The following is a 27,647-nucleotide window of genomic DNA, read 5'->3' as shown; positions in this document are numbered from 1 at the left end:
GGAACTCACAATTCCCCTCCTTTATATTAGCTGGTTAAGCACTTGGTCCTGTGAAAAAAGTTAGATATCTGGGCCACATAATCAGAGAAGATCTATGTGATGATGATGACGTTCAACGTCAGTGTTGTAAACTCTACCGACCAATTATGCTTGCAAGGAAATTTAATAAATGCACAGAGGATGTAAAGATAGCCTTGTTCAGATCATATTGTACTACACTGTACACGGCACACTTGTGGTGCAGGTACAGTGCTGCAAAAATGAGAAAACTGTTTGTAGCTTACAATGATGCATTTCGAATATTAGCCTACTTAGGCGCCCAAGATGGACAAGCGCGAGTCATATGTTTGTATCTTGTAATGTATTCACCTTTCATGCTCTTTTAAGAAACTACATGTATAGGTTCAAGTGTCGACTTAACCAGGCAAGCAATAGACCAGAGCGGCTTTTTTATGCAAATGAGAATGACTGATGCATCCTGGGTAATTTAGGGGCAGCGCCCGGCATCCCTCCATTGAAAAGTTCAGCCTAACTGGCTTGACAAACTAACTAACAAAAAGTTGGCTATTAACAGGCTATTTACAGACAACACTTAGCCAAAACCTACCCGGTGATTCGACCAAATACGTGTAGATGTCTGGGTCAGACATTTCTGGCCACTGTGTGGAGTCATTGATCATTGTGGGAGGCTAAATGAGCATACCGGTAGATTAATTAATTGTAATTTTTCAAGATAGCGTGAACGGTGGGTTTCAAAGAGGGTGTCAAAATAATTATGAGACATAGTGCTACAAAAGAAACAAAAAATAAAACATTCAAATTGATTGTTAGTTAGTCTACGCTCCATCAAAACACAAAAAGCCACTGAGTGCAATGTAAAAATGCCGGGTGCTGCCCCTAAATTACCCAGGATGCATCAGTCTTTCTCATTTGCATAAAAAAGCCGCTCTGGTCTAGTTAGTTAGTTAGTTATTTTGTCTTTATTGTCTCCCTTGGGAGAAATTCATTCTGGACAGACCAGAGACTCCAGGCGCCATGAACAAAACACAAAACAATACATCTAAGACCATAAACAAACACATCATCATATCCCCCAGCTCCTTGGTCTATAGCATCATAGCGGCACTAGTTACACACAGTGATATGAAATACCTGTCAGGTCTTTGGAGACACTGGAACAGGTGTCTGTACGTGTTTTAAAATTATGATGATGTTTTTTTTAATCTTGTATTGTATGTGTTTTTGTATTGTCTCTTTTTAATAATGGACCTGAGTCCGTAATAAAAACTATCTATCTATCTATCTATCTATCTATCTATCTATCTATCTATCTATCTATCTATCTATCTATCTATCTATCTATCTATCTATCTATCTATCTATCTATCTATCTATCTATCTAATATGTAGCCTTTTCAATCAATATCCCCCTTTGTTGTGTCACCTGTTTCCTATTTGAATGTCTTCAGTTGAAACACAGCACCTGGGATTTTTCATCATGAAGCACATTTATCCCGTCTTTCCCACGGCCCGTGAACGCAGCACTCGCGAAGGCGTGGACATAACCCTGACAGAAACAGGAAGATGGTGCAGAGTGGGCGGGGCTTAAAGGTCTGGAGCCTCCACCCTGCTCCTCCACGCAACAACACACTCAACGCTGGAACACACACGGTCGACCTGCGACTCACCTGGACAGGTAAGAACCCAGCAGCACCAGGACCAGGACTCTGGACCCGGACCGGGACCGGACCTGGTACAGGTTGTTGCATCTGCTCAGTGCATACCTGTGTGTGTGTATGTTAGAAGTGTGAGAGGTTAAAAGTTTGATGAAGAGGTTTTGAAGCCTGGTCGTGTGGTGTGTGTCACCAGATTAAGGTGTGTATGCTGTGTTAGTGTGTCGCATTCCTTTACGTGTGTGTTTGTGTGTAGTAGCCTACTTTTTATTGTAGGGTTTTATTTTCTTCTTACAGCTTCTTCTGGTAACAAATAGAAATTTCACAATCTTGTTTCCAAACTGTTAATTTCAGTCAAATCAACCCCTATGTTTTTCATGACTGTGCTATTTAGATAAATGGAAACATTCAAGATGTGTTAACTTGCAAAATTCAGTCAAACACATCAAACTTCAGAATCTCTAATAGGCCACTGCTAAAATATTCAAAATTAGAGTTAGTTGGGTTTCAAATTGAACTAAAACTGGACGAGTCCGGCACAGTTTAAGAAGCTTTGTTTAAAATCTCCAAAGATTTAGATTCTCACCATCAAGATCTCAAATTTTTTAGGAGACATTTTTGAAACGGATGCAAATAGAGCTGAGGATTTCCTGTGCTGTGGCAGCTTTAGACAGAATTCAGTATGAGAATAACCTGCATGGATCGGTAGAATACCTGCAGAATATGCAAAATACGTGAGTGTTGTAGACTTTGGAAAATAACCTATGGTTGATTTAAGGAGAAGTTGAGGCTTGAAGACTCACTGTGATGTCAAACATCCACCAGATCAGGGTGAAGTGAAGAGAGCTGTCAACCATTAACTTTACTTTAACTTTAATGAGTGACTTTGACCTGAACAACTGACACATTCAGAGCTACACAAAACCAAACCAAACACAGAAACAGATTTGATTCACAAACATGATCATCATTTAATGCCAGAGAAGTTATTAACTGTAACAAAATATATCAGTTGATGGTTATTGAATGATGCTATGGTTTGTTTGTTTGTGTCCAATTGACCTTAGATACTGACCTCAGTGGCTTTGTTGTGTCTTGAGCACACAGGACTTTAAAAGAACACACAACACAGCAGGTGTATCAGCACATTTGGTGTTGTGTTATTCTCTTATTACTCATATGACAGATGTAACAGACATTTGGTAAATGAGTGTAAGGAAATCAAAAAACATCTCCAACCCTAGTTCTTCCATCTGTAGCATAGCAAGCAGGGAAGTACTTCATTTTATTTATTTTCTTATGGGTTGACATTGTTGGAGTTTCTGAGAGGTTTATACATATTCATATACATATAACGTGCAATTCAGGGTGAGGACACAATCAAATAACACATAATTAAAACAGAGTGCAGCAGAGGAGTCCAATGGTTTTACTACAAGGTCTTTTTATCCTCCTCCCTGCAGCTTCAGCACCACGTTGAGAACTCTTCCACTCAGCTGTTGTTTTTATCACTCTCTCATCGACCAGATCTTTTCTTCATTTTTTTTCATTAATCATGCATTAGTTCATTCTTACATAAGCTGTACACTTAACCTGTAAGATGTAACTATGGCCCATAGCTACACTTTTTTGCCACGTAAAAAGGTGAAAATAGAGTGATGTAGTTGTGGTGTTAAGTGACGCGCGCGCGCGCGCGCGTGTGTGTGTGTGTGTGTACATGGAGCTCAGTGGTGTAGAAGAACGATGGCGATGTGATCGGGCCGTACAAGTTTTCCTTTTACCGCGCGCTACTGTCATGCATGCGCGCTTGCCTGTGTGTGTGAACGACAATAGCGGAGAGAGAGCGCTATGCGGAGATGAATGAACGGAAAGATATTTCGTTGGTCGAGCCAAAAGCAGAAAAATCTATTCGAGGTGGATATAATATTATTATTTACTTATGGCGGCCCGCCACGAATAAATGAATGTATGGGAAACACTGAAAAGGAAAAATTTAGAAATCAAATTGTGCTGAATTTGGACCCTGAACTAAAATGAGGCAGGCCTAGAGCTTCAGGTGTGAGGGTAAGGGGGAACCAACGCTACAATATAAATAGTAGGGATGCACTGAAATACAAATTCTTGGCCGAAAAACGAAAATCAGGAAGCAAAAACTGGAACCGAAACGTTGCGTTTACTTCGTGGCTATCCGTTTTTGGTTTTGGAACAAAACGGAAAATGAACCGTTTCCCGTTTTTTCTTTGATAATACAAAATGAAAAATAAAAAACGGTAAACGGTTCATTTTCCAACCAAAAACGGATAGCCGAGTAGTAGACGGACCATTTCGGTTCCAGTTTCTGTTCCCTCGAAGTACACGGAGCTGAAACATCCAAAGAAATGTATTCATTTGGGTGGTTCTGCCGCTGGGCCAGGACTAGTCTCTGGTCCAGTCCTGGACTTCAGGACCCATCCTAGTAGTAACTGGAGGAGGTGTGTGGTTGGTGATTGGGTATGACTTAGGAAAATAGTTTTAAACTAGCTTTCTATTTTGTAACCGTGACAACAAAGGTTGTCTAATGTTGAGGAAGCACATATTTTAAAGGATAATTACCTTCTGGACCTTATTTCTGGCATAAAATATGATCATTTACTCATCATCCAGGTCAGAGGTCAGTAGGTCAACCTACAGACCCCGGATGTTGATAACAGCTAACCCCGGACTCAGAGGGGAATAGCACCAGCGTATGATCACAAAATATTGGTGAAATTAATGAGTTTCGCAGCAGATAATGTGTTATTTAGAGGCTGCATTCTGCTGCCCCGTGTTCTCACATTATACAGATATACGCAGCTCTCAGCTGGAGCTAATTTCATCAGAACGACTTGTAATGACACCAAAGTTATCTGGGTGAGTAAATGGTCGTATTTTATGCTAGAAATAAGGTCCAGAATGTAAAAAACGGTAATTATCCTTTAAGTATTTTAAGTCAATCCCATCACATGACACTGGGCAAAGGGCTGGGTAGGCTACACCCTGGACAGATGACCAGTATCAGTTACAAACAAACTCACATTCACACCTGCAGGCAACCTAGAGTCAGCAGATAAGCCGGCCTACACACACACACACACACACACACACACACACACACACACACACACACACACACACACAGGAGCCATAGGCTGTGTGTGAGGAGAACATGCAGACCTGACTCAGAGGGCCTTCCTATAGAGACTTCACCATGTGGCAGTTGGGACGAGTGTAATTCCTGGGAGTTCACTGTGTTGTAATGACAGGTGGCTCAGCCTGTTGCACTAAAATGATGTTTACCACCACACAGAGCTTCTGAATCCAGTGCAGTCAAACAAAACACCACCACAAAACCACAACTACAGACGCACATCACATGAGTTGGACACGTGTTTCTGTAATTGTGTCCAACCTGTCGGATTTTAACCTGAGCAGCAGTGAGTTTGTGTCTTATTCTGGTTTACATAATGAGGTGAGCCAGTGTCACACTGCTGCATGAGGGTGTGTTACAGAGTCACTCTACCGGTCGTTCTACCTCCAGACCTGGGAGGGGCCCAGAGAGGCTGACACACACACACACACACACACACACACACACACACACACACACACACACACACACACACACACACACACACACACACACACACACACACACACACACACACACAGCTGACTCACTGCTGGACAGAAAGACCAACTGACTGTCTGTCTGTGTGGTAACTAACCTGACCACTTAAAAACAACAACAACTGGATCAACTAAGAGCACCACTGTTCCAACATGTCGTTTGCTCAATCGTGATTGGACTAAAAAAAGTCCCACAGTCGCTGTGTCCCACACACAGGTGGAGGTCAAGAGGTTTGACTTATGTGACACTTTGACTTAAAGGGATAGTTCAACATGTTGGCAAATTGGTCCATTGCCATTGTTTTCCTGAACAAGGCTTCTGTACGTTTGAGCAGATCTCGTTGGCTGTGCTTACCTATATTGTTATGGCTGCAAGAAGTACTACCTGTTCTCTTGACCCTCTGCCAGCATGGGTTGTTAAGGAACTCTGGTCAACATTAGGTCTCTATATATTATCCATCCTTAACCTCTCCCTCTCTACAGGGGTTTTTCCTGCATGCTTTAAGGCTGCTGTGGTCAAACCTTTGTTAAAGAAACCACACCTTGACAGTAACTCCATAGCAAATTACAGACCCATCTCGAACTTAGCCTTTTTTATCAAAAATCTTGGAGAAAGTGGTTTCAATCCAGTTTATACATTTTTGGTCATCAAATGAATTATTTGAACCATTACAGTCTGCTTTCCGTGCCAATCATTCCACCGAAACTGCTCTCACAAAAGTTGTTAACGACCTACTATTAGCCATGGACTCAGGTTCAACATCGGTTTTTCTATTATTAGATCTTAGCGCTGCGTTCGATACTGTGGATCACTGCATACTATTGGACAGGCTGAAAAATTACTTTGGCATCTCTGGTCAGGTACTTGCATGGCTGACATCTTATCTGTCAGGGAGATCTCAACGTGTTCTTTATAACAATGTTTTTTCTGATCCTTGTCCTGTTAGCCATGGGGTTCCACAGGGCTCCGTCCTGGGGCCATTACTATTTTCATTGTACTTAGCACCACTCAGTCAGATTCTACGTTCTTTTGGGATTGTCTTTCATTGTTATGCCGACGATGTCCAAATTTTTATGCCAGTGGTTGCAGGAAGAAGGTCAGACTGTGACAAACTCATAGCCTGTCTGTCTCTGTGCAGTGAAGTCTTGGCTATCAACCAACTTCCTGCTACTAAACTCAGCTAAAACTGAGATGATAGCTATTGGACCCCCGACTTACAGACAACAGTTTGATAATTTCTATCTATCCTTCGACAGCGATATCATACATTCCACAGATAGAGTAAAGAATCTCGGTGTTTTCCTGGATCAGTCCCTTTCATTTGATTTTCATATGGTGACACGTGTAGCATTTCTTCACCTACGAAATATAGCCAAGATCAGACAAATTCTGTCAATGAAAGATGCCGAGATCCTTATTCACGCCTTTGTTACATCTATTGATTACTAACATTTAAAATCCTAAACGGCTTGGCACCTTTGTACTTGAGTGATTTAATTAATGTGTATGTGCCCACACGTTCTCTACGCTCCCAGGGGAGTGTGTCTCTTTGTGTTCCAAAGGTTAGGAAAAAAACGGTTGGTGAGTTGATCAAACTCATCAAATACACAATCCAACAACTCCAAAAAAAACACCAAAACGCTCTGGTGGACAAGTTGTGACCTGCACATTCACCACACTATGAGATGATAATGGAACGTTATGAGATCGTTTCCGAGGTAAATTCATACAAAACAGCTGAGGTGCGTTGCCTTTAAATGTTATTTTTTCAATTATAAAGATTATTTTTTTTAAACTCTAAAGGGACAGTTTTTCAACTTGTCCACCAGAGCGTTGTGGAGTTGTTGGATTGTGTATTTGATGAGTTTGATGAGGGAAACCAAGAAATCCCATTAGCCTCCGTAGCGTAGCTCTGAGCAGCTCACGGCTCTGCTCCACCGTTCTAAAAATAGCTTGCACCGACAATCAAAGGTAACGAACCTACTGCTATGACTGTAGGGATTATGGCAATGGGCCAATTTGCCAAAATGTTGAACTATCCCTTTTAAAAGCTTCAGTTGCTGATGTCCTCGGGTGTCTGAGTCCGGGTTCAGATGTAGGTGTTTCTTCCTGTCGCGAGCAACAGCTGCATTCCATTTACAATCTCCAGTTCCAGCTCCTCTGCTGCTGTTTGAAGCGTCGTGTGACTGAAGCACAGAATGTGGTTTATTGTGATCCAGCAGCAGTGCAGCTCTGTGGCGCAGCAAGAACCAGACGCATGAGGCTTTGACACACAAACAGAACTTGTCAGTCGAAACATCCGGTGCTGGTTTGGTTCTGCACAACAAGTCATCTGTTGGCAATGAGAAACACAGAGGCTTTAGACTTTATAGACAGGGATTGTCAACTCCAACTGTCAGACAAATTTGACATTTCTACACACTACAAGCATACCAATCGCTGTGTATATATTTGTTTTGATTACCATTCAAACAGGTTGAAAAAATCCATTGTATTGATTGTTGTGTTTGCAGGTTTGGGGTCGTAGTAAACAACAGGCTGTCTCCTTCTATCTTTAGCCTGCAGTACCTCAGGTCTGAACACGCTCCCCCTCCCTCATCCAACCAGTCAAACCGCTCAACCACTCATTCATAACTTCTGCATTCACTTGTCATTGTGCATTTCTTTTCAACTTAGTCTTTCAAGGACTAAGTTAATATTTAAAATCAGACTCAGCAGATTTCCTGCAGTTGAAGTACAAAGACGCTTGAGTTGCGTTGGTCTCCTCCCCTGCAGCCGATGTTTAACATTCCCCTCCTCCTCCTCCTCCTCCTCCTCCTCCTCCTCCTCCTCCTGGCTGCCGTTCCTGCTCACTTTGTTTCTCTTGTAAAAAATGTCTCCTGTCACCCACAGTCTCTCTGAAGTAGAACAGATTTAATCAGTCCCCTCTGAGTGTTTCCGCCATCTTGACAATTCCTGTTTGTGTGCAGGGTTGTAAACACTGGGAAAACCAACTGATGGTGTCATTGTGTTGATGCATTATGTTGTGTCATGTAAAACACACAACAGAGCGTTTGTGAAGGGGTTTTATCCCGATGGAAGTCAGACTTTTTAACAGTCCTAGATAGTCTGTAATGTGGTGTTGTGGACGCTGTTGTTCCGTCGTTATCAGCTGTAGCACTTTAAAGGGATAGTAGCATTTTTGGGGGTTGTATGATCTACAAATAGCTCCTAACTACTTTAATTGCAGTAGAAGACTCTCTACACTCCTCCCGTTAGCAACGCCAGCCCATAGCCCTGCCCAGAGGTTTACAACATACAGTGTTGTGAATGGACCCAAAGAAACGGCCTATTTTCGCGGCCTAAAAGAGGTTTTACCTGAAAAAAAACCCACAGTTCCCAGGTTTAGCGCCCGCCGATCAGCAGTTGGTTAGCTCCAAATAAAAACTGCGTCTTTCCTGCACTTTGAGGGGCTGGAAAAAATTACATTATAGCAAACAATGGAACTGTGTATTTTTTTTCCAGGTAAAACCTCTTTTAGGCTGCGAAAATAGGCTGTTTCTTTGGGTCCATTCACAACAATGTATGTTGTAAATCTCTGGGCAGGGCTATGGGCTGGCGTTGCTAACGGGAGGAGTGCAGAGAGTCTTCTACTGCAATTAAAGTACTTAGGGGCTATTTGTAGATCATACAACCCCACTTAAAAAAAATGCTACTATCCCTTTAAAACTGCTTTTATCATTTTTGTCTACCATAGAGCACTGTTAGTCTTTTTTTTTTATCCAGCAAGCAGAGAGCACAGTATTTTTAAAGTATTTTTTATGTATTATGTATCTTGTACAATTTTATATAGTCCAGGATATTATTCATAATGTCCTGTGTCTTTTTTATTATGCTGCAGTGACAAATTAATTTTCCTTCGGGGATGAATAAAGTTTAAAAGGATAGTTCAACATTTTGGCAAAACTGGCCCATTGCCATAATTCCTATATCCGAGGAGTAGGTTTGTTACCTTTAATTGACAGTGCGGTGGAGCAGAGCCGCGAGCTGCTCAGAGCTACGCTACGGAGGCTCAAGGAATTTCTTGGTTTCCTTCATCAAACTCATCAAATACACAATCCAACAACTCGCTCTGAGCAGCTCACGGCTCTAGTCTGCCGTTCTGAAATTAGCTTGCACCAACAATTAAAGGTAACGAACCTACTCCTAGAACTATAGGGATTATGGCAATGGGCCAATTTGCCAAAATGTTGAACTATCCCTTTAACCTAACCTATAGTTGTGTACCATCCATCTGATGTTCATAGCCCAAATCCAATGTGTTTATTGACAGTGTTGTCAGAGGTCCAGAGCCCCATTCTCACAGTGGTAGAATTTAAAGGAATAGTTTGGGTTTTTCGACATAGGGTTGTGTGTTATAGTCATACTGCACATTACCTGATCTACCATCTGAGATTAAAATGAACTATTTTAATCGACAAGAAAAAGACTGTTTCCCCCATTTATCTTATAAAAACTACATATGGAAATTACACACTTTCCTTTGTCACTACATTTTGACAACTGCTGACCTACAGTATTGTATGCTCAGGCACACCTAAGTGCACTGTGCTGTGTGCAGACACCTGTATTTTTCTGGCCTCTCTCCACTGTGGTTCAGGTTGGATCTCAAGGTCTTACTACAGATTTTTAAAGTCTTATTAGTTGTAGGTCATGATTCGATCTAAAAATCTCCGGTTTATTTGCACTGTGTTGGAAACAATGAGGCACTGCAATGTGAATAACACGCAAAAAGAAAGATGTTTCGTAACTTTTGATCCACATTATGTCATTATTTATATTGGAAATTAAATGACGTGTGTCTTTTGTTGTGTTCACAGTGCAGCCATGAGGTGGTGCTCTTCTTGTCCCCTCCTTCTCCTGTTCTCATCCCTCGCCCTCGCAGCACCGGACCTCAAGATCTGCTCCTACAATGTGCAGAAGTTCAACCAAGAGAAAGCTTCAAACTACAGAGTGATACACACTCTTACACGGGTAGGACACACACACACACACACAGTTTTCTGATGCTGTAGGAGCTTGAAGCAGAGTCTAAAATATGTAACTTTTTGGTTTTACAGTGACAATAATCTCTGTCTGTCTTGGTGCAGGTGATCTCTCGCTGTGACATCTGTCTCCTGCAGCATGTGGTGGATGCTGATGGTAAGGCCATGAAGGCTCTGCTGACGTCTCTCAACAGGTAAAGTGAAGAGGCTCTCACACCCACACACACTGTAACCACTGCTGCTGGTGCTTGGTCTGCAGGAGGCAGGAACAAGCTTTGACACTGGGAGGTTTTGGCTAGAGATTTAACTTGAAACTTGAAAAATCCTGGGGTTAAAGGCCACGACTGGACAAGTCATTAAAAAGCTGTTGCCACCTTCTAATAAGTAGCTTTAAGGGTAAATAAATACTTTATTTACGCTTCATAAACCATTGATAAAACAAGCATTTAATTGTGAGGTTGTCAGAAATCTCAATTGCTGGTTTTCAGTCTCAGCATCTCTAATAATCACTCTTCACTGAGATTAAAAGATGATTTTAAAGGGATACACCAACATTTATTTTTTTTCGTGTCTTGCCCCTCTCCCGAGTCCATGACAAGCAGATAGACACCATCCTTTCGACTGTGCGTGCAGTAACGAGGGAGAGCCCTTATCGTCCGTAATTAGCTTAGCTCAAACGCTGGAAGTGTGTAGTGTTAGCCTGCCTCCACCTAAAGTCATCAGAGAAACTCTTCAGCAACTCTAAACGGAAACCGGCGGGCCGATTTTCGTCTCGGAGCTGACAAAACTCTCCGGTAAGGTATCTTGAGCGGTCAAATGCCGGTAACGGGACGAGATCGGTCAAAACGGAGGGTTCAAGCAAAGACGCTTTATTTTGTTCAAGCTAGCTACATCAAGGGTAGGTTAGCTTCCCTCGTAAGTAAAAGTACAAATTCTATCATCATGGTTTTCTGTATGTAAAGGGCAACGGGTGTTTTATTTTGTGAAAGTAACCAGAAGTGCGTTGGTCACAACAGCTAGCTTGAGTAGGGACAAATTCGTCCAAACAAAATTTAGTTTTAGACATTTAGACAATTTAGACAAATCGACACACTGCTGATCTAAACGGCTACTTTCTCGTCTAAAAATGTTTGAAATGTTGATAAAGTGATATATTTACAGAGTTTAGAGCTAAAATGAAATCAGCTTCTGACTGCTGATTTCAGCTCTAACACTACCGGGAGCGTGCCTATGTTCCCACAGCCCTATGTTCCCTCAGCCCTATGTTCCCTCTGGACTCTCTCTACCTATCTGGACTCTACCCATCTGGCCTGTCTAGCCTCTACCTGGTCTTTTTACTAAACTTAACCAACTCCTTTCTTCATTGCCTAAACCCAACCAATGGTGGGACCAAAGGGCTGTGGGAACATAGGGCCTAATTTTCAGTGACAATAAAAGTTAGAAATGAGGGAACATAGGGCTGAGGGAACATAGGGCTGTGGGAACATAGGCATGACCCCACACTACCTATGCACTTCCAGCATTTGAGCTAAGCTAATTACGGGCAATATTGCTCTATCTCCCTTGTTACTGCACGCACAGTCGAAAGGATGGTGTCTATCTGCTTGTCATGGACTCGGGAGTGAGGCAAGACACGAAAAAAAAAGTTGGCGTATCACTTTAATAATCACAAATACATTATTTACTCCTCCCTTTGTATGACTTGCAGACAGGGAGAGAAGCCTGAGCTCTGATAGCTGTGAATCTATCAGAACAACATTATCATAAAGATATTTTTAACCCAAATCTTGTTCTCATGAAATATTTGTAGTTCAAACCAACACTGCTGTAACCACATCATGTGTGTATTAATACAATATGGTCATTATGTGTCTGCTGTCTACCTTGAACAGGGGAACTGACAGGTACAGTGGCTTTTATGAACATGTGTGACATCATATAATCATAACAAATCATCTCAATCAATCACTTAATTTACCCTCCTTACTAATCCTATTGCCTGTAACAGGTAACACTTTATTTTGGATATTGACATTTAGGTGACATTGACATGTCAGCTAAATGTCAGTCTGATGTGTCTCAAGTTGAACTTATGTTTAGCGCTGTGTGTCCGTAGCAGGAATATAGAATACGAGTAGCTTAGCTCAGCACAAATATAAAGGAAACTAGTAGCTTGGTGTCATCAAAAGATAAAAAATAATACCATGTCATGTTATCATGTTAACTTCTGCCTTAACTCCTCTGTCAACTAAACCTTGGACCCTGTGATTCTCTTAATTCGGTGCACTTTGGCTTGTCTGATTTTTGAAAAAAAACTTTCAACCCTGTAACAATGACCCTTTAGGGTTAGGTTGAACAGAACCATTCTTTTTAAAAAGGGGGGATTTGGTATATTGTTATGGGGTTGAACAAAAGGGGACATAATAAAATAGTGCTATTTCATAAATATTTTAGATATTTTTTTCAGATTTTTGTATTGTTTTGGGTAAAGTAGTCAGGAATATTATTATATTAACAAAAAAAAAGTTAATTGCAATTTTGATTTGTTTTAAATTCAATGAAAAAGTGATTGGGGTCAGCAAGGACATACAAATTTTGCTGCCATCTACTTCTTAGCAACCCATAAAGAATTTATTAAAGATTTGTATTGTGTTTTGTGTTTCATAATCCAAAAACACATGGATCCATCAATTTATGGCCTTAAAATGCAAAGAAAAAAAAAGTTACTTTATTCGAAAATCTGAAAATCAGAGGTAAAACTGAGGGACACAAAGTGCACCGAATTCAGAGAATCACGATACAACATTGCAATTAAGCTAGTTGTGGAGTTTTCCATAAGTATCTTTGTTTAATGTTTGATATGAATGGGGCCAGGCCAGCATTTTGTCTTAGAATAATGTTTTTAGCCCAGCCAATTGTAAATCACATCCTGGGGCCATATGCATAAATTATTTGCACACAAAGACATATCATTTAGCATAAAATAAACAACTTCACTGAGCTTACTGAGTTTGCATTCATAAACATCATAGTTATCCTTGTGTGTTTAATGTGTCTTATCTCAAGTCAACTGCTTCATAATCACAGTTTTAGATGCCTGTCTTGTTGCCCACTAAAGACATCGCTTGTTCCAATAAATGAAGAAAATTAGCATTACAATTTGCAGTGGTTGTGCTAAAGTGTAAGCATGTTTTTAACTCAGTTTCATAATAGATGAAATTACACTGTGCATTACACATTACATTTCTTGTCTTTCCTCTCTGTGCCTGACAAACTGTGGCACATGCACTGTTTTAATGCAGACTTTATTTGGTTAATAATGGCTAATTAATAATTAGGCTTGTGAATGAGCCTATGAATGAGATTTATAGAGTGGAAACATGCACAGGCCTTTGTAATTCTGATTTAAAGGATACATAGGCTATGCATGTTGCCTGTTTTGTGCATACTCACAGTTTTAATCAAAAACCTGCGCAAAAGTTTTATGCATCCGGACCCAGGTGTTAGAAATTACAGGCCAATTTGCGTAAACACGTCAGCTGAGGCTGGTGGGTATCCTGTTGAAATTGTCCTTGTTGGGAATCCATCGACTGACTTACTAAAATAAAGTGTTACACCTCATTACATCCAATGGTTAAATTGGGATTATATTATATTTTGAAACAGGCTAAATGCTAAATCCTAATAACTACTCCTTGATTCAGCATGATAAAGACCTGGTTAGCACTACAATTCACAGACATACTGTACATTTCAGATGATAAAGTTAAATTCAAAGTGAAAAATGCATGATTAATTATTTGCAGTAATCCAATCAAAATAAATACATTTTGGTGTGAAGTTTGCATATTTTATGTGTGTTGTTTGCGCAGCAATTAATGAATGAATAAGACATATTTATTGAAACAGATCCACGTGCAGTATGTGCTCACAGAAGAGAAGTGGGCCGAGTATTGGGCCCTGTGGGACACCGCATTCAACTTCCTTTGGGACAGTCAGACATTTATTCCTAATCTCAGTGAGATGATTTAGTTTGATGCAGTTTCGCATTCAGGTGAAATTAGCCAATTAGACCAGAGTCATTGGAAACTGACTGTTTTTCCTTCTAGGCAACTCTTATGTTCTTTTACTTGAGGAGAGTTTTCAACAACTCCTATTCAAGTAATGTTTAATCCAATGTATCGTATTGTCCCAGCCAGTACTCATTCCACTATTGCTAATCAAATTGATCATTTTCCACAAAAATCTTAATCAATATAATCAGGAGTAGCTGTAATTATGCCACTTTTTGCTTGACCTTCTGAATGGCCCAATTTAATCCCAAGTAAATCAGGGGTTTTCTTTGCTTTGTTCGCCTCTGCTTTCTCTCTGACATTTAACAGGGAACATACAGAGGGTGAAGGACTAAAGGAAAAACCTGAAAAATGAGTTTGGTGACAGGTTGAGAGCGCTCCTATCCACAGGGCACAAAGTGTTCCTGATGTGAATCACACGAACTGAAGGAATCCATTCTGCCAAAAAAGCTTGGGAGCTATTCTGGTAACATTTAGTGGAAAAACACCTCACTAAGACAATCTGGTTTTTCCTTTAGTTTGCCTCATGCATAATCTGTGGTGGTGGCTGGTGTCAGGTCCACTCTCGTTATTAGAGTTGACTGAATGTTGATTAACCGTAATGGAAATGTGAGATTTTCAGGATTTGTGGGATTTGTTTCCTTTTGGGTTAAGGTTCATGTCCACTTCTAAATTGTATTGTCAATTAAAATGTATAAATCCAGATCATTGTGCATGGGTGGGGCTGTGTGGGGAAAATGGTGAAGACTAATAAGGGAGTTATCTTAGGAGCTTTACTCCTAGGAGTAGTGGAAGAAGTACAGAAAAATAAGTAAATAAAGTAAAAATAAAATGTAAATACTACGTAAGTAAAGGCACATAAGAACTGTCTACACTCAATGTATAAAAAGTGAAACTACTTATTAAGCAATAAAATGCTCTTGTGCCTAATACATCTATCTCATCTATTAAAGGGATAGTTCACCCAAAATTCAAATTTCACTCATCATCTACTCACCCTCATGTCAACTAAGAGCTGTGAGAAGTTTCAGAGTCCTCCGTTCCTTCTCTGAGTTACGGGGCGGTCCGCGCAGCAGTATTTGTCCATATAATGGTTGTCAATGGATACCAACTTTCTTCGTCCAAAAAGACACACCAAAAAACATCTAAAACTACCTCCATGCTGCTCGTCTGTAATGTCCCTCTTGTATTGAAGCCCCGACATGAGAAATTGTTCCGAAACAAATTAAATAAATCTATATTTTAAGCTTGTTTGTAGCGGAAGCTCCCACTGTCTCGGTTCACTGCTCTTCCTGTGTCAGTGCAAATCTCTCGTGATTTGCACTGACCGGCGGAACAATTTCTCATGTTGGGGCTTCAATACAAGAGGGACATTACAGACGAGCAGTATGGAGGTATTTGGATGTTTTTTGGTGTGTCTTTTTGGACGAAGAAAGTTGGTATCCATTGACAACCATTATGGACAAATACTGCTGCGTGGACCCCCCCGCTGAAAATTCTCACAGCCCTTAGTCGACATGAGGGTGAGTAGATAATGAGTGAAATTTGAATTTTGGGTGAACTATCCCTTTAAATGTGACCAATCAGAAATAGATTTTTTAAAACACCAACGACATTTAAGTATATTTTTTTTAGCTATTGCTAAAATGCCTTTATTTGATAGTACAGCTGAGAAAGACAGGAAATGGGGAGGCAGAGAGAGGGGGAATGACATACAGGAAAGGGCCGCCTGATGCAGGGTTCGAACCGCGGTCGCCCGCAGCGAGGACTTTAGCCTCAACACATGGGCCGCCTGCTTAACCAGCCACTTGGCGCCCCAACACCAACGACATTTAGAACCACACTTTTAATCTTTATCAATGTGTTGCATTTTTACGAGATTATCTGTCTTTGTGTTGAGGTATGACGAGGACTACCACTACAAGACAGTGTCCAGTACGGGTCTGGGAAAGTCTAAGGACGATATGCAACAGTATGTTTTCATCTACAGGTAAGACAAACAGCGCCCATTCATATCTCTACCTGCTCGTCTCCATAGTTACTGCCTCAGTCACACTGATACTTAAAGACCCCCTCCCATGAAAATCGTGTTTTTCGTGCTTTTCACATGTTCCTGTGGCATTTTTCTGATGTTAGAGGACATATCAGCAGAAAAGGAAGTGCAAAATTGCATTTCCGCGTTCAAAAAGCTGCAGTTCTCCGGCGGCCACTGGGGGCTGGGACCAGAAGTGAGCAACTCCCCATTGACCCCCATGTTAAAATAGCCGACTTTACAGCTTAAAGTCCCCCTCCCGAGACCCTTTTTGGTTATTTTAAAACATTCTCTGTGGTCTTTAAATTGTGATTATGAAGTTTTTAGCCAAAATCACAAAACCTGTGCCATTTCCCAGGGCTCTTCTTCTGCACAGCACCAGCAGCTCATTAGCAATGCACCTCTGGAGGGGGGGCGGAGACTGTGCTGCCCCGCCCCCCCGCTCGCTGACAGCTGGACATTGTACAATTACCGATTCAGCACGTTTATCGTAAAACTGCTCACTGGGATTCAATCCCAGACTGGAATATAGTCCCTGCTCACAGTGCTAGCTGCTCTACCAGGTGAGCTATACCTACCTCTGAGCCAGATGCAGAGCGGGGCGGGAGCTTGTAGTAATTTAATTTAATTGTAATTGGTTGCTTCGAGTTCAGTGGGCGGGTTCTCCGCCGGCAAACCGCCGCACCTCTCCAAATATGGAAAGTAGACTCCCACTAAAATCCAAGATGGCGCAGTTCTAATGCCCGTAGTAGGATCACAAAACAGACTCCCCCAAACCAATGGGTGATGTCACGGGTGCTACGTCCATTCTATTTACAGTCTATGGTTAACATAGAGGCTTGTTTATGCCATTATGTGCAGCGGCTGTCGTCCGTCTGCCCAATTTCATGTGAATGCAGCATGAAAAATACGATTGAGTTGCTTGCAATATACAACCGCAATGCTAGATGGGAGTAATTCCTACACAATGTACCTTTTAAATGGGGGTAAAGGGAAAGAAACGAAGCAGTAACAGTTCACAGAGTGAAGAACTTGAAGAAACGTTCCTGTAGTGTAAATAAAGAAGAGTTCCACATCACATAACAGCATCACACATGAACAAACAAAAGAGGGCAGCTAGGTTACTCACTTCTGCTTCTGTGTATGATGTGACATAAAATGAGGGAGGGAAATGAGGTTGTATTTTTAAACTGTTGCTCTTATCAGACATTAACAGGCGCACAAGACAAATAAACTTACCATTGTCAAAGTCACAGCTAAGGAAGGTTTATATTGTATTAAAGGTCCAGTGTGTAAAATGAGGGTAAAACCGTGATATCTAGCGTTCAGATTCTAGATTGCAGCACTCACTCGCACTCACCCCTCCCATCGGTAAAGTGACGGTGGTCTCAAAGGACAAAAAAACTTGTTTACCGCAACTGGTACAACTGGGAGTATTTCAGGAGCATGGAGCCATGATGTGAAGATCTAAAGTAACCATTTTACCTGTCTCCTGTTACTACTCAGCAAGACCCTTGCTATACTGTATGTAGATTTAAAAGAAGAATTATAAGGCTACGAAAACCAAACAGATTGTATTTTATAGCGATTATACACTTATACAAATATATTTATTGGTAGTATATTCAGATTTTCACCTAAAACCATGACAAATATTACACACTGGACCTTTAATAATAAAAAAAAAAATTGATCAAAGTCTGACATGATGTATTGATCTTTCATTGGGTTTGATGGTTAACAAGAAACCATGTTGATGGGTCCAGGACTGGACTAAAGACCACCACTAATATGTTCATATACAGTGGCATGCAAATGTTTGGGGGTCAAAATGTGTGTTAATGTGAACGGTGAAGCAAGTGGAAGATGAAATGATCTCCAAAAAAGCATAAAGTCAAACATGAAACACTCTTTTGCAATATTTTAAGCAACATCCCTCACCTTTCTTTTCACCCTGGGGTCCAAACAGGACAGAGACCGTGAACATGACAGACCAGTTTCAGTACCAGAGCAGCGGCTCCTTCCTCAGAGCACCGTTCGTTGTCCAGTTCCAAAGCAGACACACCGGTCAGTGGACACACAACACAAAAGACAAAATGCTTCCCCTTAAATCATTGATGTTTTTGGGAGGAGGTTAATATAATACAACACTCCTCTCTTCATTCTTCCTCTTAACCTTCTTCCCTGGTCTTCCCTTGTGCCCGCCCTGCAGCCATCAAGAAGTTCATCCTGGTTCCTCTCCACTCGGATCCCGGCAAGGCCGTCCAGGAGATCGATCGACTCTACGACGTCTTCGAGCAAGTCAGCAAGAAGTGGAACAACACGGTGAGGGAGTGGGATTTATTTTTTTTCAACGACTGGATTAGGAGAGATTGTGTCAGTCAGTGTCTACAACTTTTTTCCAAACTGGTGATCTCTTGATCTTTCTAAATGTTAAATGTTTGAGTTACGTCACTTCAGATCGCACCTCTCTCTAATTTTAGGCAAGGCACATTTATTTGTACATCTTATTTTTTATAAACGGTTTGTTTCAAAGGGCTTTATCAGCATCATAACAACATCCTCTGCCTTTAGACCCTCACATCCACGGAGGAAGAACTCCAAGAAAACCCTTAATAATGATAATGATAATATTAAAAGATAATAAGAGATCAGATAAAATAATCCTTTAATTGTCCCACAGTGGGGACATTTACAGCAGCAGACAACAGCAAAGAAATGTATAGGACAGGAAGTTGTTGTATAATCCTCTTCTTATCTAGTATGTTGTTGGATGGTGGAACAGCATCTAAACTAAACCCTCCACCTCAAGATTTAAACTTCACAACATCCACGGCCAAAAAAACAGTTTTACACAACTGGAAAGACAGAACAAAACTATCACTAAAACATTGGTACAAGCTGCTAACTGATCACTCCAATCTGGAAAAGATAATATCACCCACTACAATAATGCCTGGTGGTCCCCTTTCATACAATTTGTCCAGAGCTGATCCCTCCAAACACTAAGTCACTCCATTCGCCCCTTCCTTTTTCTTTTTGTTAACCTCTCTAATCTCTGTTTTTATTCCCAACAAATTCAATGTGCCTACTCAACACCCCTTTTCACAGTTCCACCCCTCTGTTCTCTGCTTGTTTGTTAGTTTGTTCTGTGATAGCCCTTTGTCCTATATGGTTCTGTACATGTCTAACTGCCTGTGTAACTGTCTTGTAATGTGTGCTTAAATGTTTGTTAAAGGGGGGGGGTTTAAACTTCACAACCACAAGTTTACTGACACTCCGGCCTCACTTCCTAACCCTAAAATGAATTAACACCATCTGATCTGGAACATTTCACACAGGAAACTCATTCTGAGGAAGTGTTGTATTGCTGTTAAACCTGGACTGTTAAAAAAAATAGCTTAATTAAGTTTAATTAAAGATGCTTCTTTTATTAAAGGTACATTGTGTAAGAATTACTCCCATCTAGTGGTGCGGTTGTAGATCGCAAGCAACTCAGTCGTACTGTATTTTTCATGCTGCATTCACGTGAAATCGGTTAGACGGCAGACGGACGACAGCTGCTGCAGGTAACGGCATAAACAAGCCTTCATGTAAACAAGTGGTCCGTCAGCACGAGGCAAAACAATACACGTGACAATATGTTGTCATGGCGATGTCGTATTGTTGACCTGACCCACGTTTTACCGTCTTTCTCTCCACTTCTGTGACTAAAATGACATCTGGTTTGTTACCGACGATCGATTTTCGTGAATAGATAACAAGAGAACTTACACAATGTACCTTTAAATAAAATAAATATTTTATATGAACATGTCAAAGCACATGGTGGAGCTCTGGTCCAGTGTTTTCAGGTCATGTTGCTTCTTTACTAGTAGTGTGTGTAGGCTACTGTATGTGAATGTGATATTTGAGCTGTGTGTGTAGAATGTGATGTTCCTGGGAGACTTCCACGCCGCCTGTGCCTATGTGACTCGAGCCAACAGGAAAAGCATCCGACTGTTCACCAACACGAGCTTCTCCTGGCTGATCAGAGACAAAGTGGACACGACCGTCAGCGAGGACACCAACTGCGCTTATGACAGGTAGGTGTGTGTGTGTAATTAAAGGGATACGCCAAAAAAAATGTTCGTGTCTTGCCTCACTCCCGAGTCCATGACCAGCAGATAGACACCATCCTTTCGACTGTGCGTGCAGTAACAAGGGAGATAGAGCCGTATCGCCCGTAATTAGCTTAGCTCAAACGCTGGAAGTGTATAGGTAGTGTTAGCCTGCCTCCACCTGAAGTCCTCTCTTCAGCAACTCTAAATGGACTGATCTTCGTCTCAGAACTGACAAAACTCTCCGGTAAGGCATCTTGAGCGGTAAAAATGCCGGTAACGGGACGAGAACGGTCAAAACGGAGGGTTCAAGCAAAGACGGTTTATTTTGGTTCAAGCTAGCTACATGGAGGGTAGGTTAGCTTCCTATTTCAAAGTAAAAGCACAAATTCTATCGTCATGGTTTTCTGTATGTAAAGGGCAACAGGTGTTTTATTTTGTGAAAGTAACTGGAAGTGCGTTGGTCACAACGGCTAGCTTGAGTAGCGCCGAATTCGTCCAAACTAAATTGATAACAGCTGGTATTTAGACAAATTAACGACACACCGCTGATCTAAATGGCTTCTCGCCTAAAAATGTTTGTTGTTAATTAGCTTAGCTCAAACACTGGAAGTGTGTAGTGTTAGCCTGCCTCCTACCCGAGCCGAAATCAGCAGTCAGAAGCTGATTTCATTTAAGCTCTAAACTCTGTAAATATATCACTTGATCGACATTTCAAACATTTTTAGGCGAGAAGCCGTTTAGATCAGCAGTGTGTCGTTAATTTGTCTAAATACCAGGGCCCGTATTCCTAAAGATTCTTAGTGCAAAGAGTTGCTCCTAGTGGCCAAATTCTAAGAAAATTCTTAGAATCATGATGTTTTCTTAGAATTTCCCCTAAAAGTTAAGAGTAGATCCTAGTAAAGATAAAAGCCTATTCCTAAAGAATCCTAGCTCTTAAGAGAGCTCCTAAGGTGGGATCTGTTAAGAGTAGGGAGGAGGACTTTTAAGTGGCTTAGGAGTTCCCTAAGAAGAGGACAACATGGTGGACAGAAGAGGCAGGAGAGATATTCTCCAAACTGGATGACAGTGAATTAATGAAACTACAGATTGTTCCTGTTCTTCTGTCCAGTTGGATTTCCTTGTTCTTTTCTTCTCCACTGCTGTTCACTGGTTTGTGGTAGAGTTCAAAGCCAACCAACACTGCTTCTTATAGGCCGGTCAGCAATCACAGACACTGATGAAAGCTGAGCCATTTTACCCTCGTTAATACCAAATTGAGTTGGAAAGTTGAAAGTGCAAAAATTACCAGTATGGTAATTAATATAAGCAAATAAATCTAAGTTTCACTATGTGGATACTGTTCAAGTTTTCACACATTTTGTAGGATAATTTTAAAGTATAGCTTAGCCTACTATTCATTTAACAGATATTTTCTGTTATGTGAAATAATTTTTACAATTACACAGTCTTCATAAGATTGGATTTCATGGTTAAATTTATCGATTTGAGGGTCCATCCTTTGCCCATTATCACCAAAAGTATATTTTTTATCTAGCTATTTTTTTAAAGTATATTTTTTGGGCATTTTGGCCTTTAATTGACAGAACAGTTGAGAGAGAGACAGGAGGCCACCTGCAGTGAGGACTATAGCCTCAACACATGGGGCGGGTGCTCTTTATCTGACTTTTGGGATCAACCAATCACAGCGTTTGAAATGATGACTCATACCTAGCAACGGGGGTCAACCACACCTCCTCACTAAGATAGGAGTTTCTGTCCACTCCTTGCTCAGAGTTCTCTGAGAGTGTTCTGGAATCACTCCTAAGCTAAGACTCCTTGCTAGGAATTTTTAGGTTAAGTTAGGAGCTCTCTGAGAGGATTCTTAGAATCTTTAGGAATACGGGCCCAGATGTTTACAATTTAGTTTGGACGAATTCGACGCTACTCAAGCTAGCTGTTGTGAGTGACCAACGCACTTCCGGTTACTTTCACAAAATAAAACACCTGTTGCCCTTTACATACAGAAAACCATGACGATAGAATTTGTGCTTTTACTTTGAAATAGGAAGCTAACCTACCCTCCATGTAGCTAGCTTGAACCAAAATAAACCGTCTTTGCTTGAACCCTCCGTTTTGACCGATCTGGTCCCGTTACCGGCATTTTTACCGCTCAAGATGCCTTACCGGAGAGTTTTGTCAGCTCTGAGACAAAGATCGGCCCGCCGGTTTCCGTTCCGAGTTGCTGAAGAGTGTCTCTGATGACTTTAGGTGGAGGCAGGCTAACACTACCTATGCACTTCCAGCGTTTGAGCTAAGCTAATTACGGGCGATACGGCTCTATCTCCCTTGTTACTGCACGCACAGTCGAAAGGATGGTGTCTATCTGCTTGTCATGGACTCGGGAGTGAGGCAAGACACGAAAAAAAAATGTTGTTTATCCCTTTAAACGGTGAAGGGAGTTATGGCCAAGGCAGGAAATACTGATGGGATAAAGGAAATATTTGTGATAATTCTGAATGAATTTTGAGCAGCAATTGTCCGCTTTTATCTGTGCTCTTGTTTGTTTGTGTGTGTGTGTGTGTGTGTGTGTGTGTGTGTGTGTGTGTGTGTGTGTGTGTGTGTGTGTGTGTGTGTGTGTGTGTGTGTGTGTGTGTGTGTGTGTGTGTGTGTGTGTGTGTGTGTGTGTGTCAGGATCGTCGTATACGGGGAACGTTTCCTGAAGGGAATCCGTCCGCTGTCTGCCAAGGTCTACAACATTGCCCAAGAGTTTCGACTCACCAGGTCCAAGGTGTGTTTGTGTGTCTGCCTCCATCACACAGCTGCTGTGTTAAAGGACATGCACAGTGTCAAGATGACAGAGGCCTACGATGACAACAGAGGGCATTTAGTGTAAAAGTAACATGGAAACAGAATGAAGATTACAATAAAAAACAATACAGAAACACAGGCTATAAAACACATAATACTGAATTAAAATGCAATATTAAAAGGATAGATAAAGACACAGGAGAACAGAGCAGCAACATCCATCTGGTAGCTCTACCTCTTCTTCATGCAGGGTCACTGGAGCCAGTCCCAGCTCACACAGGTACACACTCACCAGTCTATCACAGGGCCAACAAGAGACAAACAACGTCACACACTCACATTTTAAGTTCAGAGTAGCCAGTCAAGCTAATTTGCATGTGTTTGCACTGTGGGAGGAGCTGGAGAGAACAAGAAGAACATGCAAATTGTACACCCCAGGGTTCAAACCCAGAACCCTGCTGCTGTGAGGGGACAGTGTTAATCATTGTACCCACTGTACCATATGCTACCCAAGCAAACCACGGTGTTGAACAGTTATGTTATATTTAAAGGGATAGTGAAATAGTTCCTATAGTCTTAGGAGCAAATTGGCCCATTGCCGTAATCCCTATAGTTTTAGGAGTAGGTTTGTTACCTTTAATTGTCGGTGCAAGCTGTTTTTAGAACGGCGGAGCAGAGCCGCGAGCTGCTCAGAGCTACGCTATGGAGGCTAATGGGATTTCTTGATTTCTCTCATCAAATACACAACCCAACAACTCCAAAACACTCTGGTGGACAAGTTGTGACCTGCACATTCACCACACTATGAGATAATAACAGAACGTTACGAGACAGAGTTGTTTTCGAGGTAAATTCCTGCAAAACTACTGATGCACGTTCCCGTCGGGGGCAGTTTTTCGGCAAGCAGTCTCTGCATTTGCCTCTAAAACAACTTTTTTGTATTGATTTGAAAAGATTTAAAAACATCAACCATCTCAACCATATGTCCATGTATGATTACCGGCTTCATTATATTTGTTATTTTGTAGGACTAAGTTCTTGGTCTTTAGGACATTTATTTCTAAGGAGCTGGTTGAACACCAATTTTGAAAGCTCAGTACATGACTTTTAAAGTTAGTGAAGAAAAACTTTATATTCAGACAAAATGCAAATATAACAACCATTTAAACTAATATGAACATACATATTACCATATTGTTAAAGGGATAGTTCACCCAAAATTCAAATTTCACTCATTATCTACTCACCCTCATGTCGACTAAGGGCTGGGAGAAGTTTCAGAGTCCTCCGTGCCTTCTCTGAGTTACAGCGGGGCTCCGTGCAGCACTGCATGTCCATATGACGGTAGCGAACGGAGCTCACTTTTCTTCGTAACAAAAAGACACACCAAAAAACATCCAAATACCTCCATACTGCTCGTCTGTAATGTCCCTCTTGTATTGAAGCCCCAACATGAGAAATTGTTCCGAAAAAAATTAAATAAGTATATGTTTTAAGCTTGTTTGTAGCGGAAGCTCCCAGTGTTGCTCCGTCCAAATCTCGGTGTCAATTTGCACCAGTGTCAATGCAAATCGCGCAAGATTTAGATGGACCAGGAAGAGCAGTGCTGGGAGCTTCCGCTACAAACAAGCTTAAAATATAGACTTATTTTATTTTTTTCGGAACAATTTCTCATGTTGGGGTTTCTATACAAGAGGGACATTACAGACGAGCAGTATGGAGGTATTTGGATGGTTTTTGGTGTGTCTTTTTGGACGAAGAAAAGTGAGTGGCGTTTGCAACCGTCATATGGACATGCAGTGCTGCACGGAGCCCCGCTGTAACTCAGAGAAGGCACGGAGGACTCTGAAACTTCTCCCAGCCCTTAGTCCACATGAGGGTGAGTAGATAATGAGTGAAATTTGAATTTTGGGTGAACTATCCCTTTAATATTCATATACACTAGGTGACTCTGAGCTCTGTTGTTTCTGTCTGCCAGGTGCTGGAGGTGAGCGACCACTTTCCTGTGGAGGTGAAGCTGAAGAGCTCGGCCCTCCTCCTCCAGGCCACGCCCCTCCTCCTCCTCCTCCTCCTCCAGTGCCTGCTGTCCACTCTGTGAGCCCGTCACCTGTACGTCGTCCGCTCTGAGCGCCGACAGGGATCAGGGAGGGTTGCACAGGGTTTAACAGATTCATTCAACAGTCAGGTGACCTGCTCATGTGTCTATACGGTCAAAGTGAAGCTGACTCAGCCAGAAACAACAAAAACAAGAAGTACAATACAAAGGCACATGAGTTTTTTTTAAGTATTTATTTTTGCAGTTTATTTGGTGTCTCCAGGTTTTACAGATTATAAAATCAAACTTCAGCTTCAGGTAAAACAATCAGTGGAGCCACGTCACACACAAAAGAACATGTGTATTACTTCAGTGTAAATAAACCCACGTTCTAAGTTCTCTCAAACAACTGGGTCATTTAAAACCATAACACCGTCCGTACTTTACTGGATCTAGTTTAGTTGTGTTACGACAACTCACCTCTGGTTCCCTGTAAAACACAGATCAGTCAAAGTGAAGGAGTCCATACAGACAGTCTGATCTTCATCACACAGACTCACACGTGGAGGCAAACTGAAGCCTAAAAATCAAACTCGTTCTGATTAACACTCACACATCATGTTTTATAACACTTTGCTTTAAATCCCCTTTGTTTATTGTTCGTAAGCAGTGAAACGTGGTTCATAAAGTGTTTCTAACAGATGATGAAGCAGCCAGCAGGTGTCCACATGAGGCTGTAAATACAATAATAAACACTTAGATCAACTTACAGCTACATTATAATGTGTTATACAACTTCTATTCCGTGTTGATAGAAGCTGCTGTAAAATGCCAAATAATGGGGACTTAGATAAAGTGTTACTGCGATTATTCTAGTTTAACAGAAACTCAGCTATTATGTATGTATGTCAGTCCAGACAAACAGAAACCTGCAGCCTCACGTCTGATTGAGATGTAGAGGAAAAAACTAGTTTTTTAACTGAACTACAGTTTACAAAGTCAAGAAGCAACTTTTTTATGGTCAAAACATGAGTTTAAATAAAGCGGAGTGATCCTTTAACATCAACAGTGACAGTATTGTCATCACCAGAACAGTCACTCTGGTGGAAGTCTGTATGTCCTGCCACTGAGGACACATACAACACAAACAACTGCTCTTTTTCTAGCTGATGAATTCTCTTATCTGGTGTTTCCTGGTTTCCTCTTTTTCATCAGCTTCATGTGTCTGTCTGTTCGACTCTGTACAGAAACTGATGTAAATATTTGAAATATGACATTTATCGTGTGTGTTTTTATTGTCCGGTACATTTTTTTGTATGTTGAAATTAAAATGGTAAAGATGTCGCTGGGTGCAGGCTGTTGACTTTTACTGTAGAGAGAAAGCTTCATTACTGGATCTGAGTGGGACCATTCAACACAACACACCAATGAAATCTTTACTAAAAACAAAACATATACACTAAGTACCATATGGGAAGCCAAGAACAATAATATGTCATTTTATGAAGTAAACATCTTAAAATATGCAGAATATCTCAAATAATTTAAGACAAACCAAATGTACCTTAATTATCAAGCCAAACTCAGTTCTTATGATGGTTTTACTTGCTGGATAACAAACTCACCACAAGGTGTCGACATCCACCCTTTTTCATGTTCAGCTCATTCGTCACAAATGATTTAGCGGTATATGTGACACAGTGGTAAAACATTTTCAAACCACACAACTGTCAATATACAATAATAATAACCTGAGAAAAAAACCTGGGTTGGCTGAACATAAATCCCCACACTCTGGGTTACTCCCTGTCCTTGCATTGATACATTTATTGTCAGCAGCAACATTATATAACACTTTTTATAGTTTTTAACAACAATCATAATAATTCCATCAGTCATTCAAACTAATGTGTTTAGAAAACATCTACAGAGAGAAGAGTATGTTTTTATAGCATGAGAAAAGAAGTTTGGAGGAATATTTTTATGCTGGTTGTTTATGTCTAATTCTGTGTTATTGTTTATATTACATAATTGTTACATAATAGCATTAGTTATTTGTTACCTTGTAGATTCAGATTAGTGTTAAAGGGATAGTTCCATTGCCATAATCGCTATAGTCATAACAGTACTAGGTTTGTTACCTTTATTTGTTGGTGCAGGCTATTTTTAGAACAGTGGAGCAGAGCAGCAGGCTGTTCAGAGCTACGCTACGGAGGCTCACGGGATTTCTTGGTTTCCCTCATCAAACTCATCAAATACAAAATCCCCAAACTC

General features: G+C 41.0%; 1 protein-coding gene across 2 annotated transcripts; it reads left to right on the top strand.

Annotated features, from left to right (window-relative positions):
• Positions 1 to 1,644: 1,644 nt before the first annotated feature.
• On the top strand, positions 1,645 to 25,835 carry LOC310988573 (deoxyribonuclease gamma-like). 2 transcript variants are annotated; one of them, XM_083975224.1, is made up of 10 exons: positions 1,645 to 1,696; positions 10,179 to 10,332; positions 10,449 to 10,537; positions 12,236 to 12,247; positions 16,317 to 16,406; positions 18,418 to 18,515; positions 18,661 to 18,773; positions 20,376 to 20,533; positions 23,222 to 23,318; positions 25,317 to 25,835. In XM_083975224.1, exons 2-10 carry the CDS (start codon positions 10,186 to 10,188, stop codon positions 25,434 to 25,436), a joined length of 924 nt encoding a protein of 307 aa, XP_083831350.1. In that variant the 5' UTR covers positions 1,645 to 1,696; positions 10,179 to 10,185; the 3' UTR covers positions 25,437 to 25,835. The 2 variants fall into 2 exon arrangements, with proteins under 2 accessions (XP_083831350.1, XP_083831351.1); XM_083975225.1 differs by having other exon boundaries at positions 1,675 to 1,759.
• Positions 25,836 to 27,647: the final 1,812 nt, after the last annotated feature.

Source organism: Trachurus trachurus, assembly GCF_905171665.1.
Source record: "Trachurus trachurus genome assembly, chromosome: 7".
Classification (NCBI taxonomy): Eukaryota; Metazoa; Chordata; class Actinopteri; order Carangiformes; family Carangidae; genus Trachurus; species Trachurus trachurus.
Note: the sequence above shows the minus strand (reverse complement) of the source record. Positions and strands in the feature narration are given on the sequence as shown.

Coding starts and splice junctions, on each gene's coding strand:
- LOC310988573 (XM_083975224.1), top strand. CDS start 10,186: ATGAGGTGGTGCTCTTCTTGTCCCCTCCTTCTCCTGTTCTCATCCCTC. Junction 18,516..18,660: donor GTTCCAAAGCAGACACACCG/GTCAGTGGACAC, acceptor CCCGCCCTGCAG/CCATCAAGAAGTTCATCCTG. Junction 23,319..25,316: donor TTCGACTCACCAGGTCCAAG/GTGTGTTTGTGT, acceptor TCTGTCTGCCAG/GTGCTGGAGGTGAGCGACCA.